Below are 20,373 nucleotides of genomic sequence, written 5' to 3' on the forward strand. Positions count from 1 at the left end.
CTAAAATTCTAACTGTAGAAGGACACTGTGTTATATAGGGAAATGTTTACTGTGTGGGTTTAACAAGACATGACTTTTGCACACTATAATTTTGTCTGTGGTGACTGAAATGGGCTCAATAGCATTTCACAAGTATAATGCAAAAATTATGCCTTCTGCACTGGATTATAGATATGGAAATGTGTCCGAGCATTTGATAGTTCATTAATAAAAGGATTTATTTTTCCAAATGTGTGTTGCTTGGCTTTGCAAAACTGTAATTTTAAATAAAATATATTAACATTTTGTTGTAGTTCTTTTCACCTTCCAAATTTCAAATGCTTATAAGTGTTATCAAATACGCAGGGATTCCTTCTTTCATTGCTGAAGTGTAGCCATGCGTTGAAATGTGACAGGTTTAACAGTGCACAGCAACTACACACCACAGCTTAGGATAGCAATTGAAAAAGAAGATTGTTTCCAATTGAAGCTACATGGAAATTTAGTAAGGAAGAATGCAGTTACCTCAACTGAAATTTAATTAAGGACATATCCACCATTCTCACAAAAAGTGCCAGAAATCTTTAGCATCAGAACCTTGTTTTTATCTCTGAGCTATAAGACTGCACTTCCTGCTGTATAGTGCTCCAGAACCCCATATGGAGGTGTTTGTCCTATATGGATTCAGGAGGAAGCGTGTCACCTATTGAATCCTCAGTAGCATCTTCTGCAACAGCTAAATGTTTTTTTGGAGGACTCCCATAATGTTTTAAAAGGTATATTTTAATCAGAATCCCTGGCTGGACTTGTATTTGGGTGAGGGGGGAAAAAGCATAGTTCAGAATAAAGATTTTGGTGATATTTATATTCAGAACAGGTTATGATAAATCATAAAGGACAGATCCATAACCCCACTCTGATTGGTCCTTTTGTATCACTGGAATGGTGCAAGGAACCCTAAAGCTACCATAAATTGTCTGAGGATTCCTCCAGCATACAAGACATTCCAGGGGCCTGCATACATTGTGTCTCAGCAGTCTTCACCAGTGTCATTATGAGATGGATCAAGTTAATGCAGCCCTTAGGCTGCTCTAAACTGAGCCAGGGAGCAGTTCAACCCCCAGGCAGTCACAGGTTTGGGAAAGCGGAAAGATGGCTTAAATCTGCTTTTCCCTTCCCTTTCCAAATATGCCAAGCAAGAGCTTGGCCCAGTTGGGGACTGAGCTCAAAATGTTTGGCTAGGTGGTCTGATTGGAGCCTCAAATATCAAAGGAGAACACACGTACAAAATGGGCTCCTATACAAGTCCATTGCAAAAGAAGCTCCTATAGTGATAAGTGTCTTGATACTTGCAGCAGTCTCACCTCTGTTGTTTATTTGAGATATAAACATTGATTCTTTACTAATCCTAATTTTCCTAATCACAGATGTATTGATTCTGTGTTGATAATTTCTTTGCTCTTTTCTTAAGAGTGACATATTTGTCTAAAGTCTTAGTATTAAACTCAGCATTTTGATTCTGCATTATGTATAGAAGATGATATCTAATTAGATTTTTTTTTTGTGTGCCTGTGCATACTAATAGCTCAATTTCCCTTTCACGGACACAGGGCATGTATATACAAATAGACATTAACCCAAACTCCCCCTCCTTGCCTACCCAAATCCTGCAAAAAAAATTACTCACATGAGCAGTGCCACTGAAGTCAACAGGCCTACTCATGTTTGTGATTCTTTGCAGGATTGTGATCTTTGTGAACTGTTCATGATGTAACTGAATTTTTTGGTATGGTCTCATTTAATAGTTTCAAATAGTCAATATAAACAACAACAAAACTCTGACACTGGTACTTCTGCTGAGAACAACAGAGTGGTCTATATGATTTTGGCCATATGAATGAAAAAGTACTACTTTGGGATATACTAATTATTTGCTCAATGGAATTAGCAAAAACTGTTTTACCATTTAGCATAAATTGTAAGCATTCAACAGTAAATTAGTTAACTGCTTTTCGTTGAGTACAGTATTTTGCTTAATTACCTGAATTGACTTTTTTTACTTGAATGAGGAGTGAAGAATTTAAATGTGTGTTTTTTCCTTTCAAAGGGAAATGTAGTGATTGTGAAAAATATTGGACTAACAGCTCTGAAAACTGATACTTTCTCTACAATACAAATATAACTAGAGTTGGCAGAATTTGATTTTTATTTTTTTATTTTGAAAGATAGTATCAGTTTATTTTTAAGCATTTTTTTAGATTATCAATTTAAATGTTCACAGCTGTGGGAAATTATGAGGGGGTCAGACCCTAAGTATTTAATGACAGACACTGAGATTTTAAAAGTGAAAGCTTTATAACCATTAAAACACAAATTATCAACATCACATCAAAATACACAAATTAAACCTGCTTAAATCAAACTCTAACAAGTTCTCAAACAGCATTTTTCTTACTTTGCATAACTAAATTTTGATTATTGATGGAAATATTTTTCATCTGTTTGTGCATGTACGGTGAAATCCAAGCCTAAATATAACCTATAACAGCAGCAGTGTTAGCTTCTGTAGGTCCCCCCATCAATGTACTTCAACCCTGATCTGGATGCTAGAGGGATTGTTCACTTATTTTATATGGCCATTCGGTCCTTGGTCACTCTAAGATTTCCAAGAGAGATGTGTGGTGGTGTATTTTGGAACAGGGAATGATGGACAAACTTAGGCCCAGATTTATAAAAGTATTTAGGCATTGCTTTGCTCAGCACTGCGACGTCTAACTGACTTAAGAGCCCAAATCTCATTTTCAAAAGTAAATTAAGCACTGAAAGTCAATGGGACTTAGGCTCCTCTGAGCTTTTGAAAATGAGACTTGGGCTCTTAAGTCAGTTAGACCTTGAATAGCTGTGGGGAGCTACACTTAACTACCTTTTAAAGTCTTGGCCTTTGTGCTTGTGACATGTGCTAACTTGATATCACAGGTTACTGAAGCCCTTTCTATGGACACCAGGTATCAACATTGACTTTCCTGCACCACTTTGTCACCTGCGATATCAAGCTAGCACCTGTCACAAGCACAAAGGTCCAGACTTTAAAAGGTAGTTAAGTGGTGCTTCACTCAGCACTGCAAGGCCTAACTGACTTAGGAGCCCAAGTCTTGTTTTCAAAAGTGGCTCGTGCACTGAGGAGCCTAATAGAGAGACAGGCTTCTAAATCAGTTAGACCTTACAGTTCTGAATAACTGTTTGCTGATATATGCAGATGGAGTCTGTGGTATTCTCACCTTTTCACAGTTTGTGTTATGATTGGTGATACAAGAAACTACTTGCTAGGCCTCCATATACAGGATTCTTGTTGTTTTAAAAAATTGCCTGCAGCCAGATTTCATAATAACTGATTCCAGGTAGAAATAGTTTTATCATCTCTGCATATAACATTACCTGCCTGCAGAAACCAATCTGACATTTGGTTTTGAATGCACTACTTGATGCTGTGACACTTCAAGCACTTTTGTTGACACCAAGATGGGCTTCTGCCTGAAATAAACTATCTAGTTTGCATATGTAATAATCCATATGTGCTGAATAGATTGCGTGTGACTTTTGGGCTTTAGAGATTATGTGCTTAAATCCACAGAAACTAAGGGTGAAATCCTGGCTTTACTGAAGTCCGTAGGAGTCTTCCATTGACTTCAGTAGGGCCAAGATTTCACCCTATACCACTTCACTGTGTGATTAAAATGGTCCTTTAGTTTTTCAGAAATACCATATGCAATAAAATATTTCTGGGTGGTACATTCCATGTATTAATCATGCATATTTGCCTTGGATTGCACTTGAGATAACGAACTCATTTTACAATTGTATTTGCAATATTTCAGGTATTTCCTAAAGTATAGGATATTAAAAAATGTTACTGCAGATACATTGATAACGTTTCCTCAGTATCTAAGATAAAATAGGCAGGTTCTTAAGGTAACTGTTCAGAATAATGTGAACTTTTCATATATCAATTTGCCTCCATAATGTGATAACATACTAGAATTAGCATGTAGTATTTTTATGGGCATATAGTTAGCTCCTACATGTAAAATATTTGCTATAATAATATTTTATGCCACACTTCCCAGTGTGAGCTAACCATGTAAGGGAAGACTATGGGGCTAAAGGCATAAACAAAATGTTGCAAAACATCTTTCTTTGCATGGCTTAACTAGCATCAGACTCAATTTGCTTTTATTACAATGAAACAAAGCATGTGTGCACTACCTGCTCAAAATTGCTGTTCAGCCCTTTCCTTTTATTTGGTAGAGCAATAAAAGCCATATTCTTCCTTGACTATACTATCTGGAAAATGTTTGTTCTGGCCTATTTCCATAACTCTGAATCAGGACCGAACTTTTCAGAAATGAATGATCATGTGATGTAGCAGTAACATTCATGTGGGCAGGGCCGGTGCAACGAAGTTTCGCGCCCTAGGCGAAACTTCCACCTTGTGCCCTCCCCCCCCCCAGCCCTACGGCAGCTCCCTGCCCCCCCCCCTGCCCTGAGGCCCCCCCATAATAGCTCCCCCCCCACACCCTGAGGCACCTCAACAGCAGCTCCCCACCACCCTGGCCTGGGGAGCCATGCGGCAGCTCCCCACCCCAGCTCACCTCTGCTCCGCCTCCTCCCCGAGCACGCCGCCCCCGCTCTAAATCTCCTCCCCTCCTAGGTTTGCGGCACCAAACAGCTGATTGGCGCTGCAAGCCTGGGAGGCGGGAGAAGTGGAGCGGCGATTGCGCGCTCGGGAAGGGGGCGTAGGAACGCTGTAAAAAAAAAATTTGGGGGCACCTCTTTTTTGGCGTCCCCAAATCTTGGCGCCCTAGGCAACCGCCTAGTTTGCCTAAATGGTAGCACCGGCCCTGCATGTGGGACAGACAGGGAATTCTAATGCAGGATTTGTTGTCTGCAACCTTAAGACTAATGCAAAACACAGACCCCTACCAGTGTTGTCATTTACATGTCTGCTGCAAATATCCCTGAACAGTATTAAATAACAGAGTAAGGATTGGGTTGGGGAGCATGGTCTTAGATTGCAGAGTAAAACAGTTTAATTTGCTGTTCCTGCTGATTACAATTTCTAGATACAAACTAATAAGTCATATTTTCTATTGAGATCTAGCCCATTTGTGCCCCTGAGGAATGTAAGTCAATAAATCTAAATCCTGCCATGCCTCCTCCAGCAAGTGGGGGCACAGGTGGCATAAGCCAGCGACACCAACTTTGTTCCACCCAGGCCAGGGGGACTCATCAGCTGCCCCTTTAGGATAGCTTTCTAGCTGCTTTGATCTACCTCAGCAATGCAAAGCAACCAAAGGCAGCGCTGAGGATTTAACCCTAGATATGCAATCACTTGAGGACTGGTTACATCTTTCCTTGTACTCTTCAGAAATTGTGCCTGTGTGGGCAATATAAAGTCACAGTTGTCCTCACCACTTGGGATCTCTATTATACGTTCTACAATTAGTTCTGCAAAATGGCCCCGGTTCGTCCAGGTACTTAAGCATGTGCGTAACTTTCAGTGGGTAAGTAATCCCGTTAAACTCAATGGGACTACTCAAGGGCTTAAAGTTATGCACATACTTAAGTACTTTGCTGGAGCCTTATTCCCCATGAGAAGCTTTCCTTGATGTCAAGAGGAGTTCATCATGTGATACATGCGTGTAACATGCCATAGATATCCCATAGTGCAGATAAGGGGTCAGAATTTTATTCAGTATGTTGATCATTTTTAAAATAATTAGAAAGCATCCCCAGATAATCAACAGTGTGCCATCGCTGGTAAATAGTATCAATGGCCAATGAGGGTTTGGCTGGAGAATCTTGCCTACATGCTCGGGGTTCCACTGATCGCCATATTTGGGATCGGGAAGGAATTTTCCTCCAGGGTAGATTGGCAGAGGCCCTGGAGGTTTTTCGCCTTCCTCCGCAGCATGAGGCAGGGGTCGCTAGCTGGAGGATTCTCTGCGACTTGAAGTCTTTAAATCACAGAATTTGGGGACTTCAACAACAGAGTCAAGGGAAAGGGGTTGGGTCAGCTTTTGTGGCCTGCATCATGCGGGAGGTCAGACTAGATGATCATAATGGTCCTTTCTGACCTTAAAGTCTATGAGTCTATGAGATAATGCAGTATGCAGGGTCCTTTATTTTGTGACTATCACTTCGATCATTAGGATATACATAGATGAATCTTGGTACCACTTTCAAAATTTAGGAGGAAAGATCAGAACTCTGTAAAATTTGCTGCCTAGGTCAAATTAACATTGATTTTTTCCATGCCCACTTCTCTCCTCAGTTTAATCAAAATTCTGTTGCTGGAGCACAGGAACAACCTTCCATCGTGTTCAAACATTTCAGCCATTTAAGTCCTAAATGTTTATGGACACCAGATCTCTGCTGGGCACAGGAGAGTTGTGTCAGGGAGCCAGTTACAATATCCTGATTCTCAGGCCAGCTCTAACTCCATTTCTGCTTAGATCTGTTGTGAGAGAGGTCTAAATTCCACCACTAGCTTTGGGCCCTTAATGGACCTTCTGCTAGTGGAGTATAAATGCAGTGGACCCCTTCCCACATCTTAGATGGGGACAGTGGGTGTAGGGTATGGAGCCAGCACACCTAGGCCAGAAGGGAGTATCTGTAATGCAGGGCAATTCTCTGCTGGCTAAGTGCTGCCAGTTTTCATTTCCCTCCAGGATTGAGGGAGTAGAAAGAAAGCTTAGATTTATATGTCCTCATCACCCCACAGCTGTACCAAGTGTAAACCATTGAGCCTATCCACTACTGAAACAATCTTCAGGGCTTTCTCTTCCGACTGATTTGGAGATTAAATAGAGGAACAAGGACTTGAACCCAGGTCTTCTACATCCTAGGTGAGTTCTATAACCACAGAGCTATGATTACTTATACAAGTGGAATAGCACCACCAGGCGCAATTGAGGAGAAAGACCACCCTAGAATAGCTGGAGCAAGAACTTGAACCTGTCTTCCACATCCCAGATATGTACCCTCACTGCGTGGTGCTTGCTCTTGCTCTCTCTCTCACCCCACTCCCAGCTAAATCCCCCTGCCCTGTCATGATCACATACCCAAGCTGAAATGTTTTGTTATCCACCCCCACCAATCACATGCTGAGAAGATTGGCAACATGCCTATTACTTTTCTGTTTTTGTTATTTTTGACTATATAGAGTCTAGTGAACTGGATTCTCCTCTCACTTATGCTGGTGTAAATCAGGTGAAACTCCAATGAAATCAGTGGAGTTAGACCGGTACAAAGTTGGCATAAATAAGAGTCTCAGGCCCCAATGTCTTCTGAACTTTGTCCTGAAAAGTGTGAATTGAATGCTAGGTGTACTTTTTTGTATACTTCCCTAAAGAGACTAGCCGTTAATCTCTCTGTGCGTAGGTGTGTCTGCTGCAAACATTTCCTTCCAGTCTACCATTTCAATCACACTTCACAGTACGCTGAAAATTGGCAAGGATGTTAATTATTGGCCTCTAGAACAAACCACCTACTTTGATTCAAGCATGTTTTTTCCAATTTTTAAGTATGTTGTTTCACCGACAATACGGTATAATTATAGAAAATAGCTTGGTTTGGCTAACATTCTTGTGTTCTGTGAGTTCTGTTTGCAAAGCTGTAAGCAGCACCAGGCTCAGGACTTAAACAGCTCACCTGGAGAGTAGTTTAACCTCTTAGTGCCACGAGTTAGGGCTTGCCAGCTCCAAGTGCTAATGCAAAGTGCATTGCCGTTCAGCATCAGGAGCTCTAAATCAGTGTTACTGAGAGGTTAAGCATTAACACCCTTTTCTTTCAAGGCTAAAAGAAACTGTGCATGTAGTAAAATAGTCTGTGCTTGTTATTCCCTTAACAGCTTATTATAACTTGTTTATATTATAGTAGCACCTAGAGGTCCAACTGATATCAGGGCCTCTCTTTGCTGGGCACTGTACATATAAATAGTAAGACAGTCCCTGCCCTGAAGAGCTACAGTCTAAATACACAAAAGAAAGGTGGATGAAAGGAAGTATTATCTCCATTTTTACAGATGGGAAATTGAGGCACAGAGGGATTGAGTTGCTCAAGGACATACAGTGAGTCTGGCAGACCTAGATCTACTGAGCCCCAATCCAATGCCTGAAGCATATTCTTCGACTCCATGTATGCACAGCTCATCTATCGTGTCTAGAATTCACTGAGACCTTTTTTTTGCAGCCTCAGGGAGTTGGTGGGTGCAAGGCCAGGGACGCTGACAGAATTCACACATGGTAATACACTAAGGAGTTGCACACACCCTTTTTGGTTTTATGTCCTATGACTTCTGGTAATTGGTTGATCCGCAGTAGCTGTATAATGTTCAAAATAAGAAAATATATATTGAATGGTAAGGAAGCCTACCTAGTGCTCAGACTTACATATATGATAGAAATGCAATGCAAGCCCAGTCATAATTTGTAGTTAAATCAGCTAATCATCCTGTGAGATATTAAATAAATGATATAAAACCTGAGTACTCTGGGGAGTCCTAAATCACTATTAGTACTAGATTTTTAAATATTCAAAGTGATTAAGCTATGGGGCTATATGAAACATATGTGCACTTATTTCTCCAGACCTCTTCTCAGACAATCACAGGAACTGGTCAATACCCTTACTTAGCACTCTAAAAACAGTATTTTTAGTTCAAGATTTAGCATTCTGAATACCATGTAAATATATTTGTTGACAAACAGCTGGATAAAATTGAAGAAATTAATATGAGAACTAGGAATATAGAAAAGCAGTAGGGAAATTTGTTTAGAACATTACCGACTGAAAGATGTCAATACTTACAATTACAATAGTATACCAACTAACTAAGAATGTTTTAGTAATGAATAAATGGGTAATATTACAGAGGACTACCATTTTCTGTATAATCAAACTTACAATAGAGCTGAAATTAACATTCATAAAGGATTGCTGTATTTTTTCATTGTGCTTAAAACAGCAAGTCTTCTCTTAAATAATTATCACCTATCTATTTGCAGGCAAAGTTGCTAGCTATACAACAAGAGAGAGAGACTGCTGTTCAACAGAATAAAAAACTAGAAGAAGAAATTCAGACACTACGTGTTTATTACAGGTAAAATCATTTATATTATTGTATATGTGATGACTCATAGGGGAAATTTTCTGCATGGCTTTATAACTGTAAGTGAGGAAATGGCCTTACTGCTTAGGTGTTTGTTAGGAACATATATAACTGCCTTGGGTTATACATGTTCCATGGGCCTTAAATTCCAAACAGTGTGAAGCTAGCAGATCTCTTTTCTAGATTTCCCACCTTTCTGATCTCCAAGCCCTATTCCAAAATGCAAGGTGTCATCTCCTGCGATTGTTTGTTTTTTAACAATGACTCAGTGCCATGAAGTATCTTTTAATAAAGATGGTCGCATGGCTAATATGGTTTTGTTTCAGTAGTCCTGCTCTTTATTGCTTTGGGGTTTTTTTCTGTATAGTAATTCTCATTCAGAGAATTGATGAAATTCAAAAAGTTGTGATGCAGCAATGCATTCACCAAAGAACAGACAGACCCATAGGTGCTGGAACTAGGGATGCTGGGGGTGCTGCCGCACCGCATGCCTTGAAGTGGTTTCCGTCGTGGTTCAGTGGCTCTCGGCACCTCCACTATACAATTTGTTCCAGCACCCCTGGATGGAGACTATTGCTTTCTTGATTATCTGCACTTAACTAGCTTTAGCTGCATTAATTTAGGAAACACAATCTGTTAAATTCTAGAACTGTTTTCTTTTCTAGACTCCTATGTAATGCAGAATTTTTATTGCCTTTATATTCTACATTAGTTAGTGGAGGGGACAGCCATTCTCTCATTAATTTCGGAGGCCTGTGAAAAACTTCTCCATGGATCACTGGATTTGTTTAGTCTCTAAGGGAACTGCTGTGTGGTCCAGTGAAGAAGTTAGGTTGTTTTATGAGGGAGCAGTTGTATTACTATTTCTCTTCATTCTGACCTCCTAGTTTATCAGCCTACAATACTGGCAACAGATTAGATGCAGAAGTCTTGACATCAGTACAAGAAGAAAATCTGAAAGTTGAATGTATAGTTATTACAAGGGACATGGTATGTAGAAATAATGCAGTGATACACGAATGTTGTGTTCATTTAAAACAGAAGGGGACTAGTTTGTTACTTTTAAAAAAAAAAAAACTTGCAACTACACAGTATTTTTCTTGTCTTCTGTATCTCCACACAATGTTTCAGTTGAGATGGAGATTCCATTTGCAGGTTTCTAGTACCCGTTAATGCTTCCCATGTTCCTTATGTTTGTTAAAAACTTGGGAAGATTTTCAAAAGCAACTTGTATTCCTAAATCTCATCGGCATTTTTGAAAACCTTGCCTTTGGTTATTAGTCAATAGAAACTCCACGGAATCTGTTAGTATTTCTTTTAACTAATTTGTTTAGCAATTCCTTGATACACTATAGTAAACTAGAAATAATGCATTACAAAACAACATTAGTCACTTAGAAAGGACTTGGAAAATAGTAAAAATAATTTTGATTTACTTTTTTATCATGCCACTTCAAAAATTCAAGCTCAGAATTTGAGTTGGTCTCTAAGCATGAAGACTCAGAGTACACTTTTATTCTAACATTAAAAAGTTCCACTGCAGCAGACATTAAAGCAGACAATAGACTATAGTCTGTTGATGCAAATACTTAACTTCCAGTCACATGAATATTACTTACTGCCAGCATATCTGAATATACCACATAGTTAACTAAGTTCTGACCTTTAATTTCACTTAACATTTTAGTGCTAATTTGATTATGGTATTTGATAATCTATGATTATTGTATGGTATCATTTATTTATTTTATATATATATATGAATGAAATTATAAACTGAATTAAAATAATATCCTCTGACCTTAGTTTTCAGTACCAACTAGTAACTAGGTTATAGAGTCCTTTATAAGGTTAGAAATAGAGAACTTTTGACCAGTAAATGCCATTTCTCCCTTGATGTCTTAAGTGGTTGCTTTTTTCTAGCACATTTAGAATTCAGTCCTGTGTGTATACATACATGTCATCAAGAAAAGCTACAATGCAGCTTTTAATATTACCTCCATAACTTTTGTAGAAGTCAATATAATAATAAAGAATAAAAAGGGATTAAGTTTACTCTCAAAAGTTAAATTGAACATTTCTGCGGTTTCACCTCTGTTTATCATTGGGGAATAAATCAGCTTATAATAGCGGTGGATAGCCACTTGTACTAGTTTGGGCCTGAACAAATTCACCGAGGAAGAGAATATAAAACTTAAAGGGGTCAGTGTCATGTTCAGTACATGAGGTTTTTTTTTTTGGTCACAAACTAGTAACACTACATTCCAAGACTCAGCCAGTATAATAATGACATCCTCTTCTGTAATACAGAGTACGCCTAAGTCTCTTTGCTGATTTGTAGTGCTTCCTTATATTTCCTATTGTTGAGAAAAGAGGCAAACTGAAATAATCAAACACTAACCAAATCCTATTGTTTGCTGCCATCAGAACAAGATTTATTGTGTTAAGTAATAACAGTGATACTAGTAGTTCAGTGCTCTTTAAACCTTTTTTAGAGGGTGTGTCTAGTTTTCCCAGTGCACAGTGTGCTACCTTTAGTAGTAATCTCACATATGAAGTTTTCTGTTGACACGTTGGACACAAGTTCATTAGAGGGTGAAGAGAGGGTATGATATCTTCCCTTTTTGCTTCCTATATTTTAGTGGTAAAATGAGAGAGGTCTGTATAAAAGAATGTACAAACTTGACACAACATGAAATTTCATTATTTTCACTAGCAAAAATAGTACAAGTGAAAAACCCCTACTCTGTCCCACTTCCATTCATCGTCCTCATCTCCTTTTTCCAACACCAAGGTTGGGTAGGGCCAAAGTTATGAGCGGATTCCGTCTGCATCTATTCTGAGCCACCATTTGAGCAAGTTGTGGGGGTTCCCTGGATGGTTTTATATTCTGTTATACCACTGTCTCCTTTGATGTCCACGGTCTCTCTCACCATGCTCTTTGGGAGAATTCTCTGCCAAGAAACTAAAAATTCTGAACACGGTATTTTAAAATTCTGCATATTTTACCTGTCAAAATAACACCATATAATCATGCCAGTTTCAATTATTTTGGTAGTTTATTTCAAAATACCTGTCCTCAAATATCTCTGTAACAGTACAGACAACAAAAAAAGATTCAGGAAATGTTTTTTGACAAATAGATTCCTTACTAGGCATATTAATACAGAACTTTTGAGTAATAATTCATTTAAACTACATCACAGAACTGTATTTCCCACACCCCTCAGAAGCAGTGCAAAGACTTAGGGGAGTCAGGGATAACAGAGGAGCTGAGGGAGACTGAAGTAATTGCTGGGAAGGAGCCTGGACATGAACCTGGAGGGTTGTTGGGTGTGAGTGGGAAAAGTATGGAACAGGTATTTTTTGGGGGGTATTGTTAGGGAATTGGGGAGCCTCCCCCATGCAGATCCTGGCTGACCCCTAGCCTCTCCCATTCAGTCAAGCACATCTGCCCCTGTTCCTGTGTGTCCCTGCGCCACCACTCCCCATTCAGCCAGGGGTATCTGCACATGTCCCCATGTGTTCCTGAACCCCTTCTCAGTCACCTCCATTCCCCCTGTCCCCATGTGGCCCTGCACCCCAACTCCCATTCAGCCCCTGGCTCAATGTTGTCGTCCCACTAATTCCTATATCCCCATCCCAGTCTATACCCTCACTACCCCTTCTGATACCCAGTATGTGCAACCCCCTACCACCAGCCCTGTGTGTCCTGGTCTGTCCATCCCCCCCAATATCCCATGCCTCCTCACCTAGCCCTGCAGGCAGGACACTGTGAGGAAGGCAGCTTCTGCCCCCTACCTCTCTGCAGCTAACTGCTCTGGCCTGTGAGCCAGCTTCCCTCTCTCCCACCAGGGGCTGATGTGGTGCCAGAAGAAAGGTGTAATTTCAGTTTCCCTTTGCCTGCCTGTCAGAATAAATTATTCTGTGTCGGGGGGTGGGGGGGAATCTGTGGGGGCATTAATTCTGTGCTTGTGCAATGGTGCAGAATTCCCCCAGGAGTATCTCTTCCATAGACATCAATTTTAGGCAATAGGTATGGGGTCATTCTAGCAACATGGCCAAACCATTGCAGTTGGCAGCTTTTGATGAGTGTAGTCACACACTACACTTTGTCTTTTACAGATGTTGTCACTTCTTAGTTTATCTAGCCTTGTCATGCCTAGAATACGGCACGGCACTTCATTTAAAATGTTTGCAGCTTTTGCTCCAGATGCTTTGTAGGCACCCATGTTTCACAACCATAAATTAATATAATATATAATCTGGTTTTAGGTGTCATGGACACTGATTTGAAGTTCCAAACATTTTTATTCAAGCACACAAACGTTCTGCTGCAATAACTTTCAACTTGATGATATCTTCGTCACACTGGCTGCCATGTATTATGATGGAACCCAAATAAGCAGAAGCTGTCTACTTGTTCGACATCTACAGCATAAATGACTAACTTAGCTTGTTTCTTGATTTTTTTTTTTTTTAATATTTCTGTTGTTCTTATCTTTTGTTCATCCAGTTTTAATCCCCATTGTTTGGCTGTTGTATACAGATTGACCAATGCTTTTTGGTTGTATTCCTCTGTAGACATTATCATGATGATATTTTCTGTGAAGTCAAGATGATAATTTGCCCCAATATCATGCAGCCTCCATCAATGTTACTTAGGGAGTTGGACAAGATGTTTCTAAATATAAAGTGAAACGTATTGAACTGAGTATGCATCCCTATTTGACTCTGGTTTTCATTTCAAACCACTTAGTCAGCTCACTGCATTCTCACTGCACGCCAAGCTATGCTATACACTACAGATTCTGCTGTATTTGAATCAGCCTGCTGCTAAAACCTTACCACTTGAGTACTTTCCACAGAACCTCTCAGTTAGTGGAGTTGACTGCTTACTTGCCAGATAGGAAAAGTACATGAAAAACATTTTAAAAATATTCTTTATGGATATTCCCCTCTTGTCCCTGAAAAATCCTTCTTTGCCTTTTTAGAAGCCTTCATCTTATTTCTGCCTGCGTCAGAAATGACTTGTGTTAGTGTGATAATAATTAGAAACATATTAGCCTTATGACTGTCATTTTATATAGCGTTCCCAGATTGTGTCATGCTTTACAAACTGGGCAAGTGTGCCAGACAAAGAACAAGATCTATGCCCAAGGAGCTTACAAATAGAAACTCAAGACAAAATAGGTTACATTCAGTGCAATGTAAACAGTACAGTAAATGGTCTGAAGGTGCTCACAGAGTGGGGGCTGAATCTAGAAAGTTTTGTGCAATAACAAATTGTATCTCTCTGTTGCCATTAAACACTGAGAGAAAGTGACCAGATTCTGAAGATATGCAAATACTTCTTTCAGTGTTTGCACATTATGTATCAGTATGAGTTTGGGATGGCCACCGTATGTGTGAGTGATATTCTAGGATTTGATTTTGGGGTCATCCCAAATGAGTACCAGAGTGGGAATAAAATCTTTATAGGGCACTATCATGTATTCTGGGTGTGCAATATATTTAAGAAATGTTTGAGGCTTTTAAAATATATTTATTGGGTTGAATTTTTTCTCTTCTACTGTAAAACCAGGCTAATTAACATAAATCCAGCATAGGCCTCTGAGGAAGAAAAAGTATAACAAATAAGTTTTGGGGGGGGGGAGTACATAAAAAGCTTTTCTATACATAATTAAACTGAAAGTAATACATTTTATCTTATGACCTACTAGGGCTACAACTAGCAAGTGCTTTGAGTTCCACTGAAAAGCTGGAGATCTCCTCTCTCCAGTGGTGTATATATGGTTGCTATTTCTTTTCTTTGAAGGGCGATGAGAGATTGTATAATGAGTCCAGGACTAAAATATTCATTCTGGAAATTGGGCTTTTCTTAAGGGAAGGAGTGTAGAAAGAATCCCACCTGTGGGGAAAAAATAGGAAACGCATTTGTGGCAGGTTGGTTTAATTTTAATGTCAACTGTCTAAAGCTGTTCGAAGTTTGAAATGTTACACATCTCCCATGTGAGGGATGGATTAGCAAACAGAGTGCAGATGAGGCTGTCCAAGATATGTGGCAACTCCAAGCATTCAAACATCATGAGACAGGCCTCAAAAAAATCACAATGTTGGCTCAAAATAATGAGATTTTAAAAAATATAATACATTTTGGGGTTCTTTCTGGCCAAGCGAACAAGGGCACTCAGCTAAGTGGATTTCTCTGACTGTCTGCTTCTTTATTTGCCTGCAATGTAATTGAACCCTGAATCTGATCAATTTGAAAATTTCAGGAAATGTTCTAGGTATTTATGGGCAGAACCCTACTGATTTTGGTGAAAATTGGAAAAACTGAAAGGTGTGTGGGGGACACACAGAGCCCTGGCATCTGGTTAACAGACCCTCCAGCTTTAATGAGGTCTGTAACTATCTAGGGGTCAACGAAGCGGTTGATGATGGCCATTAATGCCTTCAACATAACACACATCCCCCATCTCAGCTCCGCCCGTCTTCTGAATACAGTTTAAAAATGTTGACACCCTGGAAGACTTCTCTCCCAAACAGAAAAGGAATGGGATGCACACAGAGCATCTGGCATGGGGAGAAAGAAGGCATAATGATATGGGGATGGGGGATACAGCATCCTTGGCATGTGGTGGAGGAGGGGGGGCATGTAGAGCCCCTGGCATGGTGGAGAAATGAGGAGCACACAGAACCCCTGTCATGAGGGCGGAAGGTGGAGATGAGGGTCACAGGGAGCCCCTGGAATGAGTGGGTGATTGCAAGGAGTCCCTGAAATAGCAGGGGTTGGAGGATTGGCACACAGGGAGCTTGGAGAGGAATGGAGGAATGCAAGGGGGTCCTGGGACGGTTACTGCACTTACCCTACAGAAGCAAAAAAGTGTACAACCCTCTAGTTATTTGTATTCTGGTATCAGAGCTTTTAGAATGTACTTGGTTCATGTTTTCAAACTTTCTTCTGCAACCATGAAGGAAACTTACTCGTTTTTTAAAAGGAAGTTGAGATTTTCACATAATCATTTGACTCCAGGAACTGGGGATTTAAAAAAAACAAATACCGTGAGACTCATGAAAATAATGAACACTGGGAGCAGTATAAATGTATGGCTTAATGATCTATAACATGAACACCATATATGGTGTGTGTGTGTGTGTGTATATACACCTCTACCTCAATATAACTCTGTCCTCGGGAGCCAAAAAATCTTACCGTGTTATAGATGAAACCGCGTCATATCGAACTTGCTTTGATCCACTGGAGTGCACAGCCCCCCCCCCCCCCCCCCCCCGCGGAGCACTGCTTTACCACGTTATATCCAAATCCTTGTTATATCGGGTCGCGTTATATCGGGGTAGAGGTGTATTTTAGGGTTACCATTCGTCCGGATTTACCCGGACATGTCCTCCTTTTTGTGCTAAAAATAGCGTCCGGGGGGAATTTGTAAAGCACTCAAAATGTCCGGGATTTCCCCCCTCCCCCGGCAGAGCAGAGCGAGCAGCTGGGAGGGCTGCAGGAAAGTCCCGGGCTGGACTCCGGAGCAGCTGTAGAGGAGCTCCGCCCTGCATTCTGAGCCGGCAGCTCTCCCCTGCGCTCTCCCCTGCAGCCCGGTCCGGCAGCACTGTGCAGGGCCAGGGACCGGGTTTTGTTGTGCTGGGGAGCGCAGCCACGTGTCCGGCTCGCACAGAGCCCAACACCCTGTTCTGAGCAGCAGGGTAAGGGGGCCAGGGGGCAGGAGAAGGGGCAGGGAGGTTCTGGAGGGGGCAGTCAAGAAACAGGGGGGGGGCTTTTTGGGGGGGGAGTGGAGAAAGTTTTGGGCAGTCAGGGTACAGGTAGGGGGTAGGGTCCTGGGGGGCAGTTGGGGGGGTCTTAGGAGGGGGCAGTTAGGGGACAAGGAGTGGAGGGGTGGGGGGCTGGGAGTTCTGGGGGGGAGCTGTCAGGGGGCAGGAGTGGGGAGAGGGATCGGAGCAGTCAGGGGACAGGGAGCAGAGGGGTTTAGATGGGCTGGGAGTTCTGGGGGGGGGCTGTCAGGGGGTGGGGAGTGGTTGGATGGGGCGTGGGAGTCCCAGGGGTCTGTCTGGGGGTGGGGGTGTGGATAAGGGTTGGGGCAGTCAGGGGACAAGAGGCAGGGAGGCTTAGATAGGGAGTGGAGTCCTGGGGAGCAGTTAGGGGCAGGGGTCCCAGGAGGGGGCAGTCAGGGGACAAGGAACGGGGGGAGGGTTGGGGGTTCGGGGGGGGGCGGGAAGTGGGAGGGGCGGGGCTAGGGCGGGGCTCCTCCCGTCCTCTTTTTTGCTTGCTGAAATATGGTAACCCTATGTATTTATACAAACACATTTGATGTGGACAAAGCAGCAAAATGAGGACAGACACATGCATGGAATTAAGTGGAAGGCCTCAACTTTTATTAAACATTAATATGGGGTGGGGGGGGGCGGGTGCTACCCGTCCATCACCCATACTGTCCTATACCAGGCATTTAATTGAAACCAGTGCAGGGGTTACAGGACTCCTTACCACATAACCCATAACTTGGGATAGACTCTCCTCAGCCTACTCTCCAGAACTCATCTCTCTCTCTCTGAGTCCTAGCACCCTCTCCCATGCAAGAGGGATAGAGGGTGCATCAGGGTGGGCACCTGGGCCCACAAAGGCCACAAGGTCTCACCCACGGTCCATCACCAAAATCCCAGATCTTTTCTCTCTAGGATCTGCTCATTTTATTCCCTTAACTTCATTGGAAACTGGCCACAGGGGGTGCCAGTGACTAGCTTGGCCACTCCCACACCCAACCATCCTGCATGGTATCTATGGTAACACCTGCCCAATATATACCCTTACATTCCATAGCCGTATGTGAGCACCTCCATCTGACAAATGTACGCCATCATCCCTGAGAACTTCCGGCTGATTGTAAACAGATGTCCCTATGCTGTCTGACTGAACTCCGGGTCTCCAGGAATAGCTTGGTGACCTCCCTGTTTACTTTCTTTCTAGCCTTGTCCATGTGGGCTCCCAGCCCTTGCCTGTCAGTGAGTGCAAAAGTGGTATGAGCTGATCCCACTGCATGTCTCCTCTGGATGTGACTAGCTTCAGCCAGTTGTTGGGACATCACCCGTGAATCCCTGCTGGCCAGTGGGTCAAGTTCCCGGAATCTGTCATCCTGAAATTGAGAGAGCATCAGCAACACCATTATCCACTCTAGGGGCGTGCACTGAGTGTAAAAGGATATTAAAAAACTGCAGGCAGCATAATATGAAGGCACTTAAAGAGCAGCAGTGCCCCTGCCAAGAGACTCCCTCACACACTGTAGCCAGGAAAGCACCTCTTGGCACTCAGAGCCTTAGGGCAGGGAGCAAGGGCTGCCAAAGCAGAGAGCTGTGCACAAGCAGGCTCCCAGTTAGAGAGCCACAGCATTGTGGGGCTGGGAAGTGTAGTGACTGTATGTATACATATCTAATGGTGAGTGAGTACATGTGTATATGCTTACTTATAGATATATATAGGGCCTGATTCTTCTCTAATTTGCATTCTCTAACTGATGAAGTAGTTTCATCACAGTCATGTTATGATGATATAAAATTGATGTAGAAGGAGGTCAGGTGTGTGTTTGTATGTGTACATTCGCCTACTAAGTGGGGGAGGAGCTGAAGCACTTTTGAAAATCAAAAGTCTGGTTTTGCCAGAGGAAAAGATTGCTCCTGCACCTCTAAGATGTCTGGAAGCCAGAGGACACAGTCCTAGAAGGAAATCTGCCTATGATTGTGATTTTTCCCTCCCTCCCCTCCTTCACTGTTTCCCCCCCATCCCCAGCAAATTCACAGAAGATAGGGAGTCCTGAATGGGCTATGCTAGCAGACAGGGGCCTCGGAAGGGAGAAATTTAGAGTATGTTCAGAAAAAAAAAAACGTGACAGCAAATCTCAGCGCCCAGGTCTGCAGACTAGGGCTCACACTCCAGCACTAAAAAATAGCTGTGTAAACATTCCAGCTCAGGCTGGAGCTTGAGCTAGGAAGTCCAGGGAGTAGGCTGGGCTTCAGAGCCTGAGCCAGAACATCTACATGGCTATTTTTTAGATCCAGAGCGCAAGCCCGAATCTGCAGACATGGTCTCTGAGATTCACTGCTGTAGTTTGTTTTGGTTTTGTGTTTTTTTGCAGTGTTGACATACCCTTGCTGGCAGAAACCCCTGTGCTTTCACTGGCAAGGGAGGAGGACAGAGGCAGCCAGTCCATGTGGTATGAAAGAGAGGAGTTACTTCACTTCTCCTGGGTGGCTTTATAACCTAACTGGCACTGACCTCGGGTAGAGTACTGCCCCTTTCCCTAGCAGCGATATTTCCTTATGCACCCTCCCCGACTCTCCAATAGCAATGCATCTCCTGCTCCCGCCCAGATCAGCTTTCTATTTAGTTTAGTGGGGACGTATTTCTCTCCCAACTTTCCCAGATCCCCAATGTGTTGGGCCACAAATGCTATCTGCCCTCCCTTCCACCCTTCTAAATACCTCAATGTTTGAGCCCCTGGCAGTGCTTCCTTTTTTCTTCCCTGTGTATATCATGTGACCAGGCTGCTGCTGTTTTGAAACTATTATTTGTTTCTCTGCCAGAAGCCACTGTTGCAGGCCATGCTCCCATGCAAAGAACATGGAGATCGACTCCTAGAAGGAATGAGAGTTTCAGAAAGGAAATAAAATGAAATTTTTTTGAAAGACCAAAGTTGATAATATATTTCAATTTGAATTTCAGTTTTCTAAAAACTGAGGGTGAGCAAAAATTGATTCCATCATGCTTTAAAAGGAAAGAGAAATGAGAAAAAATATATATCGGGAATCAAATTCAATCATACAAGCCAGAAGAAAGTTGGCTCAGAATGAAGTTAGGCAAGTTCTTTGTCTCTCTGTTTATTTTTCTTATATTGTAGCTCAGAAGCAAAATCGCAGTTTCTGATGCATAACCTGGAAATGTGAATCTAAAATAAAATTTGCATAACAGTTACGAGTTAGTGTTCCCAGCTGAGTTATTCTAATTCTTTCACAACTGTATCCTTTAGGCTGAGGATTAATGCAAATCATAGAAACTTGAATGACATGATGAAGGATGTGTTAGAATAATCAGTTTTGCACTATGTAGAAGGGTTACATTACTGTCCATCCTCTCAGATTGTTCCACTGTTTGAATTTATCAAGTTAATTTTTCTTTCATTTGCATAATTTTTAATTGCATG

At 41.8% G+C, this 20,373-nt stretch overlaps 1 protein-coding gene across 19 annotated transcripts in view; it reads left to right on the forward strand.

Moving 5' to 3' along the window:
• MIPOL1 (mirror-image polydactyly 1) overlaps positions 1-20,373 on the forward strand; it is a 291,247-nt gene that overhangs the window by 200,984 nt on the left and 69,890 nt on the right. For 17 of the 19 annotated variants that reach the window (XM_065593314.1, XM_065593313.1, XM_065593308.1 and 14 more), the window contains one exon: positions 9,045-9,139. In XM_065593314.1, coding sequence (XP_065449386.1) covers positions 9,045-9,139 — 95 coding nt within the window. Of the gene's footprint in view, positions 1-9,044; positions 9,140-10,035; positions 10,139-13,423; positions 13,864-20,373 lie in introns of those variants that run through there. The other 2 variants (XM_065593321.1, XM_065593320.1) reach the window with 1 other exon arrangement.

Source organism: Chrysemys picta, chromosome 4 (assembly GCF_011386835.1).
Source record: "Chrysemys picta bellii isolate R12L10 chromosome 4, ASM1138683v2, whole genome shotgun sequence".
Lineage (NCBI taxonomy): Eukaryota > Metazoa > Chordata > Testudines > Emydidae > Chrysemys > Chrysemys picta.